General features: G+C 51.1%; 2 protein-coding genes across 2 annotated transcripts in view; one reads left to right on the top strand and one right to left on the bottom strand.

Moving 5' to 3' along the window:
- Positions 1-22227, top strand: part of LOC138808202 (DNA repair protein RAD50-like) — a 191738-nt gene that overhangs the window by 71890 nt on the left and 97621 nt on the right. The gene's annotated exons all lie outside the window — the stretch shown is intronic.
- On the bottom strand, positions 1952-10612 carry LOC138808204 (interferon regulatory factor 1). Its single transcript, XM_069994186.1, has 10 exons — positions 10355-10612; positions 9120-9211; positions 7140-7239; positions 6218-6394; positions 6069-6118; positions 5799-5964; positions 5326-5448; positions 4571-4620; positions 3255-3390; positions 1952-2944 (listed from the first exon to the last, which is right to left on the bottom strand). The coding sequence occupies exons 2-10, from the start codon at positions 9204-9206 to the stop codon at positions 2820-2822; spliced, it is 1014 nt and encodes a 337-aa protein (XP_069850287.1). The 5' UTR covers positions 9207-9211; positions 10355-10612; the 3' UTR covers positions 1952-2819.

The following is a 22227-nucleotide window of genomic DNA, read 5'->3' on the forward strand; positions in this document are numbered from 1 at the left end:
CTATACAGACAAGCCAGCAGAAGCCTACCTGCAACTTACACCACAGGACACTTATTTCCTGAACTTGCTAGAAGTGACACGGTAGCCTTTGCCCACGTTCCAGTTTTCTCATCTTCTCACTCTATATTCCTTCTTCCCACCAAGGGCCCACACTACTTCCAGAGTGAGTGCTGGGCCCAGTGAGAGGGTCACAGTCCCAGGGTTTTCTGGGGCTAAGAATATGGGAACTGTGCCCATAGATCTTCCATATCCTTGGGCAATGCTATTACTGTCCATTCCCTAGGCCCTGCTGGTGATACCTCCTGCTGGGTGTTACAGCCCAACAACAGACTGGGGAAAAGCTGGAAATTCCCATAACCAGACCTGTGGCCTTTACGCGTTCCTGTGACTTGGGTCTTAGGGAGAACTGTCATGTATTAGTGGCTTGCTGATTCTCTCTGATCAGATGACCTCTCATAGAATTTGTGTACATTAGCCCTACTTTATGTGAAGTCAGCCAAGAGTTTTCCTAATGCATTTGTGTATGGACCCATTTCACAGTATGTAGTGGTAATGTTCAGGACCTAGTCATCATAGGCTGTTACAGTCAAATCTAGAACTGGAGGATAAATATCCTTAAGCCTGTCCCAGTGTGCTCCAGCCACTCAAGCCCCTCCTCCTCAGATCTACCCTCAAGGCAGCATCTATGTGCATTTCCAAAATGGTAGCCATGTACCTATTTAAATTTTGATTGAAATTAAGAATAGAGGCCAGGTGCTGGTGGCTCATGCCTGTAATCCTAGCTACTCAGGAGACTGAGATCTGAGGATCATGTTTGAAGCCAGGCAGGCAGGAAAGGCTTCAGACTCTTATCTCCAAGCAAGTACTCAGAAAAAGCTGAAAGTAGACCAGTGGTTTCAGTAGTTGAGTGCTAGCCTTGAGTAAAAGAAGTTTAGAGACAGCACCCAGACCCTGAGTTCAAGCCCCAGGACCAGCACCAAAAATAACATAAAGTTCAGTTCCTGAAGGTGTCATTGGCCAGGCATGGGTCAGGTGCTTAGCTGCCAAGTGCCTTGTACCAATGCCTACCATACTGAACAGTACGGAGAGAACATTTCCATCACTCTTTAGACAGCAGACATCACTCAGCATGACACCAAGTCCCCAGCAAGGTCTTTCTTGGGTTGTTGTGTGTTGTCTGATTGTGATGTGTTATTCACTTTCTGGAGCACACACATGTTCACCAAGTCATACATAGTCTATGTATATTCCTCAGAAGAACACAAACTGGTAACAGTCCCAGCTACGGCTACAAAGTCATGATTGTCTTTACATGAGTATGCCCCCTGTGACATGATTGCCCCCCTACTACTGTCATCTATGCCCATAATAGTTAAGATTCACAGTAGATGTATCAGTGTTCACCCCAAGCTCAGACTCAAGCAGGGTACAATGGATCCATCAGAATGTTTCCATAAAAAGGAAAGCCAAGGGCTGGGAATGTGGCTTAGTAGTAGAGTGCTTACCTAACATACATGAAGCCCTGGGTTCCATTCCCCAGTACCACATAAACAGATAAGGCCAGAAGTGGCACTGTGGCTCAAGTGGTAGAGTGCTAGCCTTGGGCAAAAGAAGCCTAGGCCCTGAGTTCAAGCCTCGGGAATAGCCAAAAAAAGCAACTATATATATATATATATATATATATATATATATATATATATATATATATTTTTTTTTTTTTTTTTTTTTTTTTTTTTTTTTTTGGTCGGTCGTGGGGCCTGAACTCTGAGGGCTCAGCTCTTCAGCTCAAGGCTAGTGCTCTACCACTTGAGCTACAACTCCACTTCTGGCTTTTTCTGCTTATGTGGTGCTGAGGAATCGAACCCAGGGCCTCATGCATACAAGGCAAGCACTCTACCACTGAGCCACCTTCCCAGCCCAGCAACTATAATTTCTAAATAAAAAGCCACACTTCTTGTAAACAACTTTTATAAAAAGCCAAATGTACATATTTACATACATATCCATATGTTGTCATACATGACTTAGTAATTAGATTTGAGTCTCCAATTTCCAAAGTCACACCAAAGTGCTCACACTTCCTCCCTGGGCCTGCTGAGGGCTGCGGGGGCTTAAGGGGGAGGTGAGCACCGGGAAAGGCACTGTATAAATAAACACAAAGGCCAAGAGCTTGGGGGACATGTTAGTGTACACTCTGATCAAAACTGTGGCAAGGTCCACAAGAAAAAGTGCCATGTTTTTTCCCAAGCCCCTCAGCACTTCAGGAGCAGGAGCAGGAGCAGGGCAGAGCTCCCCTAAGGCTGAGGGAGGACTGCCCCAAAGAACCCTACTTTCCTTCACATTTCACTGGCTTTGGAACAGACCCCAGGGCTCAGCTGGGAAGGGAAGCATTCTTTGGGAACAGGATTCACTTAGTGCAATTGTCTCCTAGTGCAGAGTCAGCCCAGGGGCTGATGCTACGCTCTCCAGAGGTCACTGTCTGTTCCCCTCAGGGCCAGCTCAGTGACAGCAAAACCTTTTCCAGGAAGTTGGGCTGAGATAGAAAATAGAGGCCAATTCCTGTCCAAGTCCTCAACTGATAAACCAGTCTCAGAATCCCAACCCCATCTTCCCAGAAGGCAGAGTCAGGACAAGCCCAAACCCCTGGCCTGCTAAGCCCTGAGCGTCCACTAACCCAAGAAGGGTGGTCCCAACCCTGCTGGGCAGTGGAATCACACTTCGTTATGTCAAGGGGCCCACAGGAGTCCAGTTTCTCTGCAACACATCTGCCATGATGCCTGGGCCCTGCTCACTCAGTGGAGCAAGAGGGGAGGGCCCAGCTATGGTGCACAAGGAATGGCCTGGATGGAGGGCAGCCTGACTGGGGTCAGAAGATTGTCCAGCCAGATGGTGTCCAAGTTCTTCAAATCTGTGAAGCCTCGGTGTAGGCTCAGCCCAATGTCCCCTAGAAGACGTGAAGAAGGTTGCATGAGGAAGAGGGTGGGAGTGTAAGGTATGCCCTCCCACCCCGCCCTGCAGTCCTTGAAAGCCACTGATACAGTTTCTGCTGTCCACCTATCACAGCAAGGACCCACTCATCTTTAGGCAAACCTCAGGGTGGGAGCTGCAGCTAATTCACAAGCTGTCTACACCCCTTCCTCTCAGCCTAAGAATGATGCTTCATCTGTCTGTCCTAACAATTCTGTCCCTCAAGCCTTCCCCACCACACGTTTCTCCCTTCTCCAAGAAGCAGTCAGGATCCAGGGACTTCTCACCTCCAGGGCTGTCAACTTCTGGCTCCTCCTTGAAGCTGAAGTCTCCATAGACAGAAGTGGACAGGGTTCCAGGTTCATTGAGCAGGTACCCCTTGCCATCCACGTTCGTTGGCTGCCACTCTGACTGTTCAAAAAGCTGGGGACAGAGGAGCAAGTAGCCATCAGCTGCCTTCTAGTGTTGCCCTGCCCTCAAGGAGTTAAGGCTTCTCAGCCAGGATCACACACCTGCCGCACATTGCCACATTCTCCAACAGCTGGGATATGAAGTGCGGTCAAGACAAGCCCTGGGGACTGAGAGGCCCAAACCCACAAATTCTGGAGTCATTTCCCCACTCCTTCCACCCCACCTTCTAGCACAGAATTTCTTCCACTTCCCTCAAGTGGGTAACAGGCAGTGCTGCTCAAAGCAAAGGTTGCATAACAAGTCTAGAAAAGCTAGAGATTCAAAGCTTGACTAAGTTTTCTGTGCTGATGGGGCAAAGCCAGGATAAACCTACCTCAAAAACTGTTTTATATTCACTTTTAACTGCAGCACAGCAGTTAACCTATCATACTAGCTACTCAGGAGGCTGAGATCTGAGGATCACGGTTCAACACCAGTGGGGACAGGAAAGTCCAATAAACCACTAGAAAACCAGAAGTGGTGCTGTGGCTCAAGTGGTAGAGCGCTCGCCTTGAGCTGAAGAGCGCAGGGACAGCGCCCAAGCCGAGTTCAAGCCCCACGACCGACCCCCCCCCCAAAAAAAAAAAAAAAAAGATTCAAAGCCAGCCCAGGGAAGGAAAGTCTGAGACTTATCGACAATTAACCAGCAAAATGCCAGACACCAGCTGTGAGTGAAAATGAAAGGCCCTGAGTTAAAGTAAAGGACCGACAGATGGAAGGGAGGAAAGAAGGAAAAACTAGCTGAAAAGATAAGCTGGAGGACAATTTCTGCTTAAAAAAAAAAATTAGAGCCAAACTGCAGATCCCAAAGGCTGATTATTGAAACCTGATGTGCATTTCCCAAACTAGCAGGGCTGGGCATGTTGGGAACAGGACACAGGCCAAGGACCCATCACAGATCACGGCTGACTCAGTTGTCTGGGGCTGAGGCTTGTACAGGACGGTCTTCTAGTGACCAGGCTTCCCACCTGCCCTCACTCACTACCCAGTGTCTTCAACCAGCCAAAAAAGGATTGTGGCACCTGCACCTTTGGGACTGTTCTGGAAGTGCCAACAGCTGCCCACTCACTGATTCGGAAATTTCTGCTAGTTCTTTCCCCCCTGAGAACTGACCACTTCAAAAGCCTATCTACCAGGAAGGAAGGGACCTTACCTTCATGAGGTCCTCAGGTAATTTCCCTTCTTCATCCTCATCTGTTGTAGCTGGACATGAACAAGAGCAGAGATCGACTGGCGGTCAGCCACATTCACCCTGTATTCACCCTGCATGCGGTTCCAGCCCCACCAGTTCCTCAGCACACTCAGGTGCATGCTCCCTCTCTCCCAGGAACATCTGCCTGCCATGGAGATTCCAGAACAGGGACACTGTCCTGCCGACTCAGCCTCCCAAACTACGGAGCCACGCCTCTTCCCACCCCTTCACTTCCTTCTCCACTCTCAGAGACTTTGGACTGCAGAGGAGCCAGGAGCACAAGCAAGTCCCTGGCTTCTTTCTTCTTGTCCCTAGCCCACCCCAGCCTGTAGCCTGGTCTGAACTGCCTGCTTGGTGTCCACAGGCTTCCCTCTTCCCTTGGGGACAAGGATAAGCAATGTTCAGCCCAGTCAGCTCAATAGCAGGTGGAGGGCTGGGATTGTGGCTCAGTGGTAGAGTGCTTGCCTTGCATGCATGAGGCCCTGGGTTCAATTCAACATCACATACGCATAAAAAGCCGGAAGTGGTGCTGTGGCTCAAGTGGTAGAGCGCTAGCCTTGAGCTGAAGAGCTGAGTGACAGCACCCAGGCCAAGTTCAGGGCCCACGACCAGCAAAAAAAAAAAAAAAAAAAAAAGGCAGGTGGAGCTCTGAGCATCTTTTCTCCCTCAGGAATCCCTTCTCAGGACCCAATCACGCAGGCAGTTCAAGTACAAACCTTCAGAGGTGGAGGGCATAGGAGACACTTGGAAGTTGTACAGTTCGCTGGTGCTGTCTGGCACAATTTCCATTGGCATGTGCCAGTCAGGGAGAGTGCTAGTGACGGCACATGGTGACAGTGCTGTAGAGGGGCAGGTGGAGAAGAGATCACAGGTCAAGATGGTATGTTTACAAGACACCCAGGGGGCTGGGAATATGACTTAGTGGTAGAGTGCTTGCCTGGCATATGTGAAGCTCTGAGTTCAATTCCTCAGTACCACATACACAGAAAAAGCTAGAAGTGGCGCTGTGACTCAATTGATAGAGTGCAAGCCTTTAGCAAAAGAAGCTCAGAGACGGCACTAAGGTCCTGAGTTCAAGCCCTAGGACTGGCAGAAAAAGAAACCCAGCACCTTCAACCTGCTCCTAACAGACCATTCTGTGTGCTACCTGATACCTCCTGGACCAAAGATAAAGAGCCATCCTACCAACCTGTGGGTTCCCCTGCCAGACCAGCAGCCTCTTCTGGAGTAAGGGCCTGATCCATCTCTAGGTCCTGGCCTATGTAGCCCAGAGCTGTGTAGCTGCTGTGGTCATCAGGCAGAGTGGAGCTGCTGAGTCCATCAGAGAAGTTATCAGGGCTGGAATCCCCGCATGACTGCAGAGAGAGAGAGAAGAGCTTTTATGTCTGTAGTAGCACTTTTCCACTGCTCCCCTGGACCCACCTCAATCAAAGGCCCAAGTGCACAGGGCCCCACTCACCTTCCGCTTGATCTTGCTTTTGGTGTCTCGGCTGGACTTGGACTTTCTCTCTGTGGGGCAGGCAGACTATCAGTCTCGTACAAACCAAACTGACCACCTTCCCTCATTCCTTCCCAAGTGCTTCCTAAGAACCTAGCCCAAAGCCTAACCTTTTCTCTGGTCCTTGGTCAGAGGTGGAAGCATCCGGTAGACTCGCACAGCTGAGCTACCTTTGTTCCTGCTCTGGTCCTTCACCTCCTCGATGTCTGGCAGGGAGTTCATGGCACAGCGAAAGTTTGCCTTCCATGTCTTGGGATCAGGCTCCTTTTCCCCTGCTTTGTATCGGCCTACAGAGCAGGAGAATTAAGTGGATCATCAACTGCCCCTTGGGCCAGGAAGAAGGTACCCCAGACACTTACAGTGGTGGAACCACCACATATTCCTGGCAGTAGTCTCCAGGCTCTAGAATCTAGAGCTTCTCAGATGTCCAGGTGTGGCTCAAACATCCAGCAGGATTCAGTGAAGGCCCCAGCCAAGTGCACTACAAGGCCCCTGTGCTATGCCTTAGACCCTGCCCAGTCTTCCTGCTTGTGCTATTAGCAGCCAGAGGGCAGCAATCAGGATTTATCTGATATTTCCAGAGTAGGAGTGGGCACAGAGTAGGCAGCAAAGAACAGTTACTAATAGGTAAGCAGACTGTTCTGAGTTTGGCCAAGAGCTCCATCCCTCAAGGAAGAAAGGGAGGCCACCAACCAGATGGGCCTTGGGCCAAGGTCCTTGAGCAGTACCTAAAGAAAGGAAGATGTGGGCCTTTCAGTGTTCTGTTTCAGAAATTGTTTTGTCTAGGATGAACTTTGATCTAGAAATAAATTCCCTGAAGGCATGCTTTCTAAGATTTTGGCTTTACAAATACCTTTGAGAATTTGCTGAAATGATGGATTATTTCCTCTAGAAACTCCTGGTCCCTTCCCTAGGAATTCTGCACCTTGTACTTATTCAGGAAGCTCAGGGACCACCAAGAATCTCTACATTAACACTAGTGTCTCTTCTTGCCTCTTCCCCAGCCTCGGAGCCAGGGCACCAGGGACACACCTGTGTGAATGGCCCAGCTCCTGAACAGACAGGCATCCTTGTTGATGTCCCAGCCATGCTTGGCAGCGTGTTTCCATGGGATCTGGAAGATTTTCTCCTCCTGAACAACACACACACACACAGGCTGTCAGTTCAGAGACCACAGGCTGAGATTACCCAGGCCCCAGGTTAGGGAAAAGGCTGACTTCCCTTTTTTTCAGCCTGACATCCAGTTTGGGTTGACCTATCCATCCTGAAATTGCCGTAAGCAGGCCATTCTGGATCTCTTAGGAGAGTCTGGGTTCTGATCAACTGTGGCACAGTCAGCTCAACAGACACTTTTTTTTTTTTTTTAAGACACTCTTCTTACAGATATGACACATAAGAGTATACTCCAAAGCCCTGTCTACACATGTTGGGATGTTTCTCTGGCCAGAACAAAACAGAAGAATTTTTTCCATTAGAACAGTCTGCTCAGGACACCTGGGACTACTGGCTCCTACACAGGGGGGACCTTATACACCCCTGTGGAAGTCCTGAAATAGATCTTCATACTGACTACTGTGTGACCTTAGCACTGTACTTGTGTCTCTCAAAAGTTTTCTTTCCTCTGAAATGAGAAAACATACCTCAAAAAACTTTTTTTGAGGTATGGTTAAAGTCTTCCTGTCATTATTACTGGTGGCTAATAACTATTGTGGGCTTTTGATTCACACTGTTCAAGTTCAAATTTTGATATTAGTACTTTTTGTGTGATCTTGGTATCTACCTCAAGTCGTAACATAGATTCATTCCTTCTCTAGGACCTATCTCACAGCACTACTGTGAAGAGGAAGTGACACGATTTCTTTCTTTCTTTCTTTTTTTGGGTCCAGTCGTGGGGCCTGAACTCTGGGCCTGGGTGCTGTCCCTCAGCTCTTCAGCTCAAGGCTAGCGCTCTATCACTTGAGCCACGCCACTTCCAGCTTTTTTCTTTTTGCTTATGTGGTGCTGAGGAATCGAACCCAGGGCCTCATGCATGCAAGGCAAGTGCTCTACCACTGAGCCACCTTCCCAGCCCCTTTCTTCCTTCCTTCCTCTTTCTTTCTTCTTTCTTTCTTTTTTTTTTCTGTCCTGGGTTTGAACTCAGGGCCTGGGTGCTGACCCTGAGCTGCTTCTGCTCAAGGCTAGCTCTCTACCACTTGAACCACAGGAGCCACAGCACCACTTCTGGCCTTTTCTGAGTAGTTTATTGGAGATGAGAGTCTCACAGGCTTTCCTGCCTGGGCTGGCTTTGAAATGCAATCCCCAGAGTAGTAGAGCCTCCTGAGTAGGATAGTAGGTGTGAGCCACTGGTGCCTAGCTTGAGGTGCCACAAATTTAAGTAACATACTTAGCAGCCACATTGTAATGGTTACTATGATAATGGTGATGATGAACATTGTTGCTAAATCTACTGGGTCTATGTTGCTCCAAGTACATCAACTATAGACTTTAGAGGCCAGAGTAACAGGTGCAAGATTAATTCCTGGGTCCTCTGCTGAACCAGCCATCTTCCTTCCCAGCAGTTTGTACTTGTCTTCTATGTGTCCAATCAGAGCCCTGGAGATGCTGTGTGGATAGCAGGAGTCTCCCTCACTCGGAAAAGACAAGAACCCAAGCTCTGCAGAAGCTGATGGAAACTAAGTGCCTTTAGGTTTGTTGTTGTTGTTGGTCATGGGACTTGAACTCTGGGCCTGGGAGCTGTCCTTCAGCTCTTCAGCTCAAGGCGAGCGCTCTACCACTTGAGCCACAGCACCACTTCCCTAAGTGCCTTTAGGATGAGTGTCCTGGTTATATCCTGAGAAGCCAGGCAAGCATGGCCTGGGCCCAACACATGGAACCAGCTGGAAAAGACATCTATCTCCCTGTCCTCTTATCATTTTCCTTTTTGAGTTGCAGATGAAGCTTTGGTCCCCTAAAGAACATGGGATAAAATAGTGGCCAAAAATATTGTTGTTTTTAATCCAGAGTTCCACTCACTTTATTAATCCAGATCAGCCCTGGGATTTGGTTGGAATTAATCTGCATCTCTAGCCAGGGCCTCATGCGCATCCGAGTGATGGGCATGTTGGCTGTAAAGAGAAGACAGAATCCTCCTGTTGGGAGTCTGTTGAACAATCCCAGGCATTACCCTGCCCCACCCCATGTCACTTAATTACATTCCCCTGCCCTCTCACCCAGGTGGTTACCCTCCCCAGGTCCTGCGATCTTAGGGAAGGAATCCTGCATTGGGGGTGAGGGGAAGAGAACAGGGGGCAAAACAAAACCCTCTGCAGTTTTCAGCATCTCCCAGCTGGTCTAGGAAGGAGAGAGGCATGGAAGTAATGGCTTCGGGCTTTGTTTTTGGTTTTTCCGTTTGGTTTTGTGCAAGAAAAGAGAGAAAGCACTAGTATCTTAAAACTTTTCTCTCAAAACTCAAATCTTCCGAGAGGGAAGGGTAGCTGGAAGCCAAGAAGAAATTGCCCCGACTTGAGCTGCCACCACCAGCTAGTTAGTTATGCACCTGCCCTAAGGGGCAGTCACCCGGCATCCTGATCACTTCCTACTTTCTGCGGGCCTCCCCTGCCCCCACCCCCAGTCCATTCTACGTCCCGGTGATGACTAGAGCCCAAAGGGCTGAGCGCCTTACTTCCCCGCCTTCCAGGGACTCAGCCCCAAGAACACCTGTGGCGCCTCCTCCTGCAGCGCCAGGAGGTCACGATCGGGTCCCAGCCACTCAGGGCAGTGAGCCAGTCCCGGTCACGGCGGGGGGCGGGAGGGGGGATCCTGAGTCCTGGGACCGGGGATCCAAGCTCAGACCGCCAAAAAGCGGCCACCACGAATGACTGGGCGCCCGCGGGCGGGCATGCCCCCTCCCCGAATGCCCCGCACGGCGTGAGAAACGCGCCTGGCAAACCTACCGGACCGCTAGAGGCCGTCCTTTCCCCCCCCCTCTCCCGGGGTGGGGGGGGCGGCCCGGCGCTCGCAGACGGGAGGAAGCCTCGGGGCGCCCGCCCGATGGGCCCGGGGTGGGGGTGGGGGGGCGGTCCTCACGGCGGCCCGCCCTCTCCCGGCCGCCGCCGCCGCTCACCGCCCCGCCGGCGCCCGCCCGCCCGCGCGGGGGCCCAGGCAACGCCGCGCGCCCGCGACGCCACCCCGCCGCCCCCACTTCCTGGTGCCCCGCGCGCCTTTTGTGGGCGGCCGCGGGTCCCACCACGCCGCGAAGGCGGACTCACCTCTGCAGCAGCCGGGGCTGCGGGGCGGGGGGAGAAACGTCCGGACCCGGTGCCCTTCGGTTGCCGACGGGCGACGATTTGTGTGCGGGTGCGCGACACACCGAGAGAGAGCGAGCAGAGGATGTCCTGCGGCCTCGGGGTGCCGGGCGAGGCACGGCCGGCCTCGGCTTCTTCGGTAAGGGACGACGACGACGACTTGGGCTCGGCCCGCTGAGCCGCGCGTCCGGCCTCGACGAAAGACCGGCGCGCTCTGGCTCGGCGGCGGCGCCTCAGGGAAATCTAAACACTTAGCGGGATTCCCCGGGCCGCGCCGCCCCGGGCCCGCCCCCTCCGCGCCGCGCGCGCGCCCATTGGCCCTCGCCGCCTCATCATTTCGGGGAAATCAGGCTGTTGTAGAGCTAAGCGGCGAAGGGGAAGTACGGGGCCACGGTTCTCCCCGCCCCCTCCGGGCCCGCGCCGCCGCCGCCGCCGCTCCGGGGCTCCCGTGGGCCCGCCCCGCGAGCTCCCACGCCACCCCAAGCGGAAAGCCTGCCGGCCCCAGCGGAAAGCCGATCGCCCCCACGCAACCCTCAGCGCGCAGTCGCTAACCTTCTGCATCTTCTCATCCTCCTCTCGGGTCAGCCAGCTGCGGGGATTGTAGGTGATGGGGAGGGGAGGGGGCCGGGGTCACCTGGACACTGCCTCCCTCTTCAGAGGGAGGCTCTGAGGCCGAATTTCCCCCACCAAAGAAAACTAGCCCGGCTCCCCATGCTTGCTAATGGGGTGACAAAAACAGGGGAGGGCGAATTGGAATACTCACACTGTCCCCTGGTTCAGGTCACTCTCTTGCTCCATGAAAGTTAAGAAAGCCTGACCTGCCTGGGGCGCTGGCTGCGTGGAACTACTGGATGGGAGGAAATCCCAACCGGACAGCTGCTGGCACAACCAATAAAGGACTCTCGACTTGGGTTTCCTCATCTACAAAATGACAGTAGCCCCTAGATTGCTGGTTTGCAATGGTGGGAGAGAAAATTTATGTAATAACATTGTGTGCCTCCTCCCCCACCAGTTCAGAGCCCCAACACGATCTCACTGTGGCTTTGCACGACTCATCAGTGGCAGTATTGGTGTCATCTTTTGAGTCCCCAGGGTTTGAGCCTGGAGGTTCTAGACAACATGGAGGAATAGAGCTGGACAAGGCAATGTGTCTAGCTAAAGGTCGGACAGCCTCAGACCTCTAGGTAAGGGCAGCAACTTGCCCCGTTTGTATCTCCTGGAGTCTAGGCTGAGTGTACATGTTACATCCAGAACCTGAGCCCAGCAGTCTCCTTCCTTTACCTCCCCAGAGCTGCTGTCTCAGAAATGAAATGTTCTTTCAGGAATCACCCCACACTATCACCCCAGCTCACCCTCCATGGAGCACCCAGTCCCGAAGATGCAGGCTATACATAGCTACACTGATGTAGCATTCCACCTGTCAATCACTGTTACCTCCTCCCTTCCACAGATGAAATGAATAGGTTCATCCAATTCAGACATGCCAGAATTTGAGGGCTCTGGTTGGTGCAAACGCAGGAATGGGTCAGAGCTGCCTCCCAGTCAGTAATAGGTCAGGAGCTAGGAGGGCTTTTGAGGAAGGAGCCTAGCAGAGTGTCCATCAAAAGGAAGCCACTGAAACTGGGATGGGGAGCTAGGATTTGGGGTGCCTTAAGTGTCCAAGTGAGAACCTGCTACAAGAACTAAGACCTGAGTGAGAAGAACAGAAAACAAGTAACTCCTTGAGTCATGATAACCTCTTTGTGCAGCAGATGGATATTTGTCCTGTCCCTAAGAAAATACAGCCACTGGAAAATAAAGAATGAAATTAGAAGACTTTGGCGTCTCCTTCAGCCTACAAAATTGACATCCATGACTTTGTTGAATGCAACAGGAAGAAAACAAAATTTAATCTAATAAAAATAAAACTCTATATTCATCCACAGATAATCACCTGAAAACTTACATACACATACAATGGGCATCATTAGTACATCTACAATACTATTTGTAATAAGCATATGCTTTCTATCATATGGGCAAAAATAAAGCTTTACCAATCAATCTCCTATTGTAGGGCATTTATGTTATTTCATTTTTTCCACAATACCAATAACAAACCTTTGCTCGCATTAATAATGTTTTTACTTAAGGGAGATTCCCCCAATATTAGGATTTACCAATTTACATCTTTGAAGTGTTTTTTGACATTTTTTAAAATTTAAACTTCAGAGATTTTTCCAGGTCTCAAAGAATCTGCTGTACTTCAGCAAAGCCCTCCTTAACAACCTACAGGGGCTGGGAATGTGGCTTAGTGGTAGAGTGCTTGCCTAGCATGCATGAAGCCCTGAGTTCGATTCCTTAATACCACATAAACAGAAAAATTTGAAAGTGGTCTTGTGGCTCAAGTAGTGCAGGGACAATGCTCAAGCCCCAAGTTCAAGCCCCAGGACTAGCAAAAACAAAACAAACCTACAGTTTTTTTGGGGGGGGGGGTGTAACCTTTTAAATACTGGTTTTGTTGAAACAGAGTCCCATTGATACAGTCTTGACTGGCCTTGAACTCAGAGGTCTTGACACTCCTGTATACCACCACCTGGTGTGTAACTGCCTCTGATGAATTCTGTCCTGCAGATTCTTCCCTGTGATATGAACCGAAAAGACAGTCTCTCCTAGATGCCCAGTAATTCAAGGTAGGTCCTCTTCCCTCTGATTCAAAGCACTAAAGCTGTAATTCTAGCAATTTTCTCTGGGCAGATATCCTCCAAACTCAAGCTCTGGCTGCTTGCCAGTCACTCCCATGTCCATTCACATGTGCATATGTGTGTGTCATACACTCAGGCTTTCCTGGAAAGACCAAAAAGAGGACATACCTCCTGGGGCTTGAACTCAAGGGCCTGGGTACTGTCCCTGAGCTTCTTTTGCTCAAGGCTAGCACTCTGATACTTGAGCCACAGCACCATTTGGTAGGGCTCAAGCTTACCACTTGAGCCACAGTGTCACTTCTGGCTTTTTCTATGTATGTGGTACTGAGGAATTGAACCCAGGGCTTCATGCATGTTAGGCAAGCACTCTACCACTGAGCCGTATTCCCAGCACTCTAGCTGCCTTCTGAGCCCTCCCTTGGCCCCATATACAAATCCCCACTCATCTGGTCCAGTTTGGAGTTTCAGTCAAGACTTCTTTTCCATAGACAGCTCCTACTTTTTTTTTTTTTCTTTCTTGACACACTGGTTTCCCTATGCTGCCCTCCTTCCTAGTAATTCATGATTCTCTTGCCTTCGCTTCCAAAGTGCTTGGATTACAGGTGGACTCCACCATACCTGCCCCACCTTTCTCCCCCGCCCCCCCCCTCTCCCCACTAGCATCCTACCAATTGAGCCACAGCTCTACTTTTGAGCTTTGATGATTAATTGGAGATTAGAGTCTCATGGACTTTCCTTCCTGGGCTGGCTTTGAACTGAGATCCTCAAATCTCAGCTTACTGAGTAGCTAGGATTACAGACATGAGCCATGAGCGTGCATCCTCCTCCCCACTTTCGCCAATGACTAAAAAGAAGGTGGAAAGATGGCACAGGATTTGAGCATGAAACCTTGCAGTCTGTGCTTTTGGCACTTCTTTTGTAATCTTGAGAACATATTCTGGGCCTCGGTTTTCCCATCTGTAAACTAGAGATAATCCTACTTGTGAAGACTGTTAGAAAAAAAATTACAAGTCATTGTCAATAGACCAGATCAAACTAAATGGAGTCATTCGTGTAAATAACACATGATTAACCAGAAAGCAGATAGATTCCCAAACCAGACCAGACTTTCTGTCAAATAAGATTGTAGGGCTGGAAGCCTGGCTCAAGTGTCAGGCTTTGAGAATTCAAACTGCCAAGAAAAAAAACAACAAACAAACACGAGATACTAATCTACTTTAGTCATTATAATAAGGAAGTCCTCTCTATTTTAATACTTGTAAAATGTAACCTGAAGTATCCTGATGTTAATCAATTAGATTTTTTTCCTAGTGTTTTGTTACCACATTTATTCATTGTTGCTCTTAGTAGGACTCATGAGTTGAGAATAATAGCCTATTAGGCCAGGTGCAGGTGGCTCACACCTGTAATCCTAACTTCTCAGACTGAACTTTGAAGCCAGCACAGGCAAAAATGTCTAGGAGACTCCATCTCCAAAATAACTAGCAAAAATGCTGACCTGGAGGCATGGCTGAAGTAGTAGAGCACCAACTAAGCAAGCCAGCCCAGTGAGTGTGAGGACTTGAGTTCATACCCCCTAGTATCCATACAAAATAAAGCCAGTTCGACTTAGAATGATGTAATGGCACTTGTAATTTTGTCCTTTTACAAGATGAAATTAAGCAGAGGATCAAAACCTGATGACATTCATCAGATAGATGTATTGACAGAAATGTACAAGCCATGCAGAAGTGCAGGGTTTCCATGGTATGCCCCTAGACTAGTTAAATAGAAGTCCTGCCACCCTGCCCACCACCCCACCTTAGAACTTTCCTGGGCTCATATTTCACCCCATTACCTTCAGAGTGATGAGCTTCTAGGGAACACACTCCATTTTTCCATAAGACACCTGAACACATTCCTCATGCCTCGTAACTAGAGCTAGTTGAAATTAGCCCATGGTGATCATCTACCCTGCTCTGGGGTACCTTGTGCCCACCACAATGCCCTTCACCCAGACCCCAGCTCAGTGAGAGTGAATTTGCTGTGTGACCTGGGGTCTCCTGAAAGTGACTTTTGTAATCAGGATACTTGGGAGCAAGATCATCACAGACATGTGCTCGTGCGCATGTGCACACACACATAGGACCAAATCCTGTCCCCACCTCCCTCCCTCAGGCCCCCTGTGAGTCCTGAAGCCCACGATCCTTGCGTCCAGGTTCATTAACACAAACAAGCATGCCTGTGATGACCTCCCTAGGGGCATGCTTTAGTGCTGGCACAGTGCCTGGCATCTGGTAGGCACTCAGAAATGCCTTGTAACAGGGATGTGCTACTCTTTAATCAGACTTTTCTGTCATATTGTGTGTGTGTGTACGCGCGCGCAGCCTTACACTTGCGTAGCTTTTTTGTTCAAGGGTGTTGCTCTACCATCTGAGCCACAACTCCACTTCTGGTTTTTTGTTAGTTAATTGGTGATAAAGATCTCTCAGAATTGTCTATGGAGGCCCACAGCCTGCTGTGGAGTTAGGTAACCTGGGTCTGTGGGGATCAGCACAGGAATGGATGAGCGATGCTCTCAGAAGTCCGGAGTTGGGAAGAACCAGAGTGTGGGGCCTATTGAAGCTTGAGCTAGATTCTTTTTAGGGTGCCAGTTCTGGAACTTGAACTCAGGGCTGGGTGCCAGCCCTGAGATTTTTGCTTAAAGCTAGCCCTCTACCACTAGAGCCACAGCACCAGTTCTGGCTTATTGGTGGTTAATTCGAGATAAGAGTCTCAGACTTTCTTGCCCCAGTTTGGCTTCAAATTAAATTGGGATCCTCAGATCTCAGCCTCCTGAGTAGCTAGGATTATAGGCGTGAACTACTGGTGCCCAGCTTTTGAGTTAGACTTTTGCGTGGGAGGCCTGCTCTCCAACGCGGAGAAGCCCCAGGCATGTTTTCCAACCTTCCAGATGCTAAAAGTAGGGCTCTCTGAGATGCTCTACACCCTTCCCAGTTCTTTCTGTTTTACAACAAACATGTCCTAAACGGGCTTAATAATAATAATAATAATAAATACAGAGCCTGGGAAGGTGGCTTAGTGGTAGAGTGTTTGCCTAGCATGCATGAAGCCCTGGGTTCGATTCTTCAGTACCACATACACAGAAAAAGCCGGAAGTGGCCCTGTGGCTCCAGTGGTAGAGTGCTAGCCTTGAGCAAAAGAAGCTTAGGAAGGGGGCCCAGGCCCTGAGTTCAAGCCCCAGAACTGGCAAAAAATAAATAAAAATCCAGGAGCTCTAAGAGAGGAATCTAGGCCCTGACCTTCATCTTGCTTTCAAGAAGCCTAGGGTGGAGAGATAGGGAGGAAGGGAGGGTGGAAGGGGGGGGGAGGGAGGGAGAGGAAAGCTTTTATTTAATTCAACAGATAGGCATGGCACTCTTGATCTGGTTTGGCCCTGGAGATTCATGGAGAATGAAACTAGCCCCTCCCTTATCAAAGTGTTGGCAAATATATTGTCTGACACAGCAGTATATACTGCACTGTAAACTGTACTTAGGAGATTATGTGTGTGTGTGTGCGTGAGTGCAAAGGGAGAGGCTGTGGATGGTTTGGAAGCATGGGGGGGGGGGCTGGGATGTAGCAAGGGACAGGAAGTATCTAGCTGTAGGAACCCCGCCCCTCCCGGAGCCTGGGCTGTGGGTGGTGACAGTGGGCTGTCGCCGATGCCCGGTGCAGTTTCATTTCTTATAAACACAGCGTTGGGAGGAAAGAGGCCTCTGCTCTCATCCTCCCCGTGGGGTTCTGAGGCCGGGGTGGGGGTGGGTGGAGACTCCCTGCCTGGCTGCGGGTGACCCAGAGCAGGGCTGGACCCGAGCAGCCCCGCACCCCACCCCACCCCGCCATGGGAGAAGGGCCCTGAGCCCCACGGTCGTGCCTCCTGAACTCCCCTGGCAGGCTTCTTGGCCTTCTCCTCACCCCCCCCCTCACCCCCTTTCCCCACCCCGCCAGGTGCCACCCTGGCACTGGGTGGAGGGAACCTGACAAGGGGGTGTGCATGTTTGGAAAGGAAGTGGGGCACCGACCCTTAGGGCCACATTCCTGTTGTGCCCTCACCGGGAGGGCTTCCTGGAAAGGGCGCTGTGCAGCCAGGCCGCACCCCCTCCCCTGGCCCTCCCCCAAGGCAGCGCCTAGCCTGCCTGGGGCCACGCCAGGCTGCTCACCCACCCGCGGCCCGGCCAGCAGCCCGGCGCTTCCTCCTCCCCCCTCCTCTCCTCACGGGTTAAGGGGGAGGGGTCGCAGCGTCTCTCATCTTCCCTGGGCCCATTCCCGGCCCCTAGAGACGATGGGGCAAAGCCGGGCGCCATGGCTCACGCCTGTCATCCTAGCTACTCAGGAGACTGAGATCTGGGGATCGGGGTTCAAAGCCAGCCCGGGCAAGAAAGTCCGTGCGAGTCTCCTCTCCAGTGAACCACTAGAAAACCGGAAGTGGCGCTGTGGCTCAAGTGGCACAGCTGAGGGACAGCGCCCAAGCCCAGAGTTCAAGCCCCACGACTGACGGAACAGAAGAGAGAGAGGATGGGGCCGTGCTCTCCGTCCACTCCCCCCCCCACACACACCCCGCGTGTCCTTCCAGCGCTCTACTCCCCCCGACCCCTGCGATCTGGGGGCGCACGGAACGTGGTGACCCCCCCCCCGGTGGTGCCGGGAGCGGCGGCTCCACGGGACACACGGCACCCACGGCTGCTGGGGGAGACTCGGGTCCGACCCGCGGCGGGGCCGGGGGCGCAGGCGAGCGGCGGCGGGGCGGGGGGGGGGGGGGGAAGGGGGCGGGCTCGTTATGCAGCCGTCGCGCGAGCATTGGTTCCCGCGGGGCGGGGCGGGGCGGGGCCGGAGCTCCGCGAGGCCGGGGGGCGGGGCCTGGGTTTCGATTTCTTACCAGCGCCTAGGCCGCAGGGAAATGGAGGCCTTTCCCGGAACCGAGTCTCGAGCGCTGAGGTCCGCGAGGCGGGGCGGGCAGGCGTCGGGGTCCCCGCCCTCGGGACCTGGGGGTTGCCTCGCTCGCCCCCGCCCCGCGTGCACCTGCCGGACCCCGGGAGGGGGACGACCAGGTGGGGGCCATGCGCCCAGTGAGGGCTGGGGTGACCCCGCGGGGAAGGGTGCCTAAGGGACAGGGACGTCCGTGGGGCATCCCCCCGCCGTTTGAGAGCTCCGAACCCATCGGTTTTCATGGAATAAGGTTTCATCACAATATGTGTGTGCCACAGGTGTCCGTGTGTGCACCTTGCACGTGCGTGCGCATTGTGTATGTGTGCATGCATGTTCCCGTGTTTTGTGTTCGTGCGGGTCCTGGGGCTTGAACTCAGGGCCTGGGTGCTGTCCCTGAGCGCTTTTGGTCAAGACTGCTTGCTGCTCTACCACGTGAGCCACAGTTCCACTTGGGCTTTTGGGTGGTTCATTGTTGCCAAGAATCTTATGGACTTTCCTGCCTTTCCAAAGCCAGCTTCGAATTGCGATCCTCAGATCTCAGCCTCCTGCATAGATAGGATTCCAGGCCTGAGCCACTGGTGCCCAGTTCTCATTGCATGTGTGTGTGTGTGTGTGTGTGTGTGTGTGTGTGTGTCTGTCTGTCTGTCTGTCTGTCTGTCTGTCTGTCTGTGAATTTAGAGGAAATCATTCAGGTCAGAAATCATCTGACCTGAAGCCCCGTTTAGTACAGCCTGCTGTGCCCTGCTTTGGAAACAGCTAACCAGAAACTCAGCGAGCACCTTGCTGAATCAATGAAAGAACAGAGTGAGTTAGAGACATCTAGGGGGCTAGGGATCTGGGGCCAGAACCAACGCAGGCCTCAGGCATGCCCACAGAAGAAGGAGGCATCCCTCCGGACACAGCGCCGTCCTCCAGATGGGGGTGGAGGGCAACAAGGAGTTGTACTCATCACACAGGAATCTTAGCTGTGGGCCTGGCCACTTCCTTCCCTCCCCAGGACTTGGAGCTTCTGCCAGGGATCCTGTTGTGTGTTGGTCCTAAATCTGAGCCAGGAAACTGGGAGTTTGGGATGGAGGAAACAGATCCTACGACCTTTCCTCATCAGAACCCAGGGTCTTTCTGTAAGCCCGTGCTTCCTAAATTTTTGCAATCCCAAATCTATTGTTAGGGACCATTTTTTTTTTACACATACACATTTAGAAAAACATATATTAGACTAAGTATGGCTGTCTCTTACCCAGAACAGCTAGGGATGAGTCAGGTGTCAGGGGCAGCCAGAACTGCAGGAATATGCAGAAGAGGCCTTTCTTGTAGCCCTTGCATAGAGTAGCACTGGCTTTCTTCAGCCCCTGTCCAGGCCAGCCTGGGAAGGAGCCAGGGAAACTCCAAAGATTGCAAGAGTGGATCTTCTGTTTTGAGCACAATCCCTGGTGACCCCAGTGACTCAGCTTGGGAATCCCAATTCCAGGACAATGAGGGGGTACCATGGGGTGGGGGGAAGAGGCAGCAACCATGGAAGCAGTTCAGTAAAACCCAGGCCAGAAATGATTGTCCATTTCTTCTCCTAGGGCTAGGCACATTGATTCTGGCCCTCTGCCCAGTTCAAAGAGTACTTTTGAATTCAGGAGTCCCGCCTTGACCCTTGTCCATAAATTGTCAGAGGGGAGAGGCAGGAGATCTGGTGACTGCTGTAGTCTCTGAAGGCAGCCTCGCTGAGAAAGGGCAAGCCTTGTGTGAACCAATGTACGAAGGATGCATGCATACATGGATGAGTGGATGGATGGAAGGATAGATGGATGGATGGATGTGAGATGGGTAATAGATGATGGATTAGGCCAGTCTCAGCAGTGTGTACATTTCCCCTGAGATGATCTTAACCAAAAAAGAGAAAAATCAGCTTCCACAAAAACTGCATGCTCCAATATGAAGGCATAGAAGACTGGCTTTGTTTTTTGGTTTGTTTTTTGTTTTTTTGCTGGCCCTGGGGCTTGAACTCAGACCCTTGGTGCTGTCCCTGAGCCTCTTTGTGCTCAAGACTAGTGCTCTACCATTTGAGCCACAGTGCCACTTATGGTTTTCTGGTGGTTGATCAGAGATAAGAGGCTCACGAACTTTCCTGCCCAGGCTGGCTTTGAACCGTGATCCTCAGATCTCAGCCTCCTGAGTAGCTAGGATTATAGGTGTGAGCCACTGGTGCCCCGATAGACTGGCTTTTCTGAGCATCACTTGCGTTCTATCTCTCCAAGAAGACTCTTGAAATCCTCCTGAGACAGGGGAAATTCAATAGCAAGCTCTGTGCAGACCTGATACAAGAGACAGGGCTGTCTGTTCCTGCCAGGCAACTCTCTCTCCCAGGTCCACAAGGGGACTCAGATTATATACGTCCTCAGATAGCTATCTGTTGACTGGCTCATTGACTCAAGATGGGGAAAGGGTCCACTGAGGCCCACTTGCCTGGATGATCTGGGAGAAAACTTATTTAGCTTTTTCCTTGCCAGGTAAGTATATCATCCTGTCTGTTAGCCAGCACTAAGTGCTGACTTAGGAGTGTACTGGGGGGTGGGGGTCCAGAACTGACAACAAATAAATAAGAGAAGAGGCTTGGGCTGGGAAGGTGGCTCAGTGGTAGAGTGCTTGCCTTGCATGCATGAGGCCCTGGGTTTGATTCCTCAGCACCACATACACAGAAAAAGCTGGAAGTGGCGCTGTGACTCAAGTAGTAGAGTGCTAGCCTTGAGCTGAAGAGCTGAGGGACAGCGCCCAGGCCCAGAGTTCAAGCCCCACGACTGACAAAAAAAAGAAAAAGAGAGAGAGAAAGAAAGAAAAAAGAAAGAGAAAGAGGGAGAGAGAAGGAGCTTTGAGCCAGAAGGCCTCCACTTCATTTTCAGGAAACAAAAGCCTTGCGAATCCTAAAGAATACTTAGGAGAGGGTTTCCCAGCCTACGTAGCCTGGTGGCCTGTGGTGTGTCTTACTTTGCTTTTTGTGGAGCAGGTGAAAATGGGGGTGGAGGTGGAACATGACCATGCACACCCGTAATCCCAGTTACTTGGAAAGGCAAAAGTAGGAGAATTGTGGTTCAAGGCTGGCCTAGGCAAAAGCCTGAGACCCTATCTGAAAAACAACCCAAAAAGTAATCAAAATAAATGGAAGTGTGTCTCAAGTGTTAGCATGTTTATGTAGCAAATTCAATCCCCAGTATTGACAATAATAATAATAATCAGTATCCTCATTTTGTATTTTTTTTTTTTTTTTTGGTTAGACACAGAGCTTGAATTCTGGGCTGGGCACTGTCCCTCAGCTCTTCAGCTCAAGACTAGCACTCTACCACTTAAGCCACAGTGCCACTTCTAGTTTTCTGGTGACTTATTGGAGATAAGAGTCTTGCATACTTTCCTGCCCAGGCTGGCTTTGAACCATGATCCTCAGATCCCAGCCTCCTGAATAACTAGTATTACAGGCGTGACCCACCAGCACCCAGCTTAATAATGATAATTTTTTTAATGAAGACTGAGGGCCATCAGCAAGTCATGGGCCAATGTGGGGGACTTAAAAGTCAAAGCACCAGTCCCCCACTCCTATTCTACCTATGAGCTCTCCAATGGCAGATACTCAGAATCACCTTCTTGGCATCCAGGAATGGTGTCTGAATGTGGAATAATGGGGTATATCATACTTGGAGTTTGAGGCAAAGGGGACAGAGATGGTGCCAGGGTGAGGACAGGAGCAAGTCAACCAGTGTTCATCAATGCTAACACTGAGGAGATGACAGTTCAGCCAGCCCTGAAGAACAAGCCAAAGTCAATAGGCCAAGTGTCAAAGATACCCCCAAGACTTGAGAACAGTCCAAGGAAATGCCTTGGAGACTCAGAAGTTCAGGACTAGGCAGTCCTATGTGGCTTTCTGTGTGGTTTGGGCTGAGGCTGTGGACCGGCTGGACCAGGGGGGAACATGAAATGTGCTTTAGAAAAATGTTCCCTGGGGCTGGGAAGGTGGCTCAGTGGTAGAGTGCTTGCCTTGCATGCATGAGGCCCTGGGTTCGATTCCTCAGCATGACATAAGCAGAAAAAGCCAGAAGTGGCACTGTGGCTCAAGTGGTAGAGCAGTAGCCTTGAGCTGAAGAGCTGAGGGACTGTGCCCAGGTCCAGAGTTCAGACCCCACAACCAACAAAAAGAAGGAAAGGAAGAAAAGAAGGAAGGAAGGAAAC

Source organism: Dipodomys merriami, unplaced genomic scaffold, assembly GCF_024711535.1.
Source record: "Dipodomys merriami isolate MVZ:Mamm:240054 unplaced genomic scaffold, mDipMer1.0.p SCAF_447, whole genome shotgun sequence".
Classification (NCBI taxonomy): Eukaryota; Metazoa; Chordata; class Mammalia; order Rodentia; family Heteromyidae; genus Dipodomys; species Dipodomys merriami.

Excerpts from the sequence above, each read along its gene's own strand:
- LOC138808204 (XM_069994186.1), bottom strand. The coding sequence starts at position 9,206 with ATGCCCATCACTCGGATGCGCATGAGGCCCTGGCTAGAGATGCAGATT. Across the intron at positions 6,395-7,139 it reads GAGCTGGGCCATTCACACAG|GCCGATACAAAGCAGGGGAA; the intron begins GTGTGTCCCTGG and ends CCTGCTCTGTAG. Across the intron at positions 2,945-3,254 it reads AGAAGTTGACAGCCCTGGAG|GGGACATTGGGCTGAGCCTA; the intron begins GTGAGAAGTCCC and ends CACGTCTTCTAG.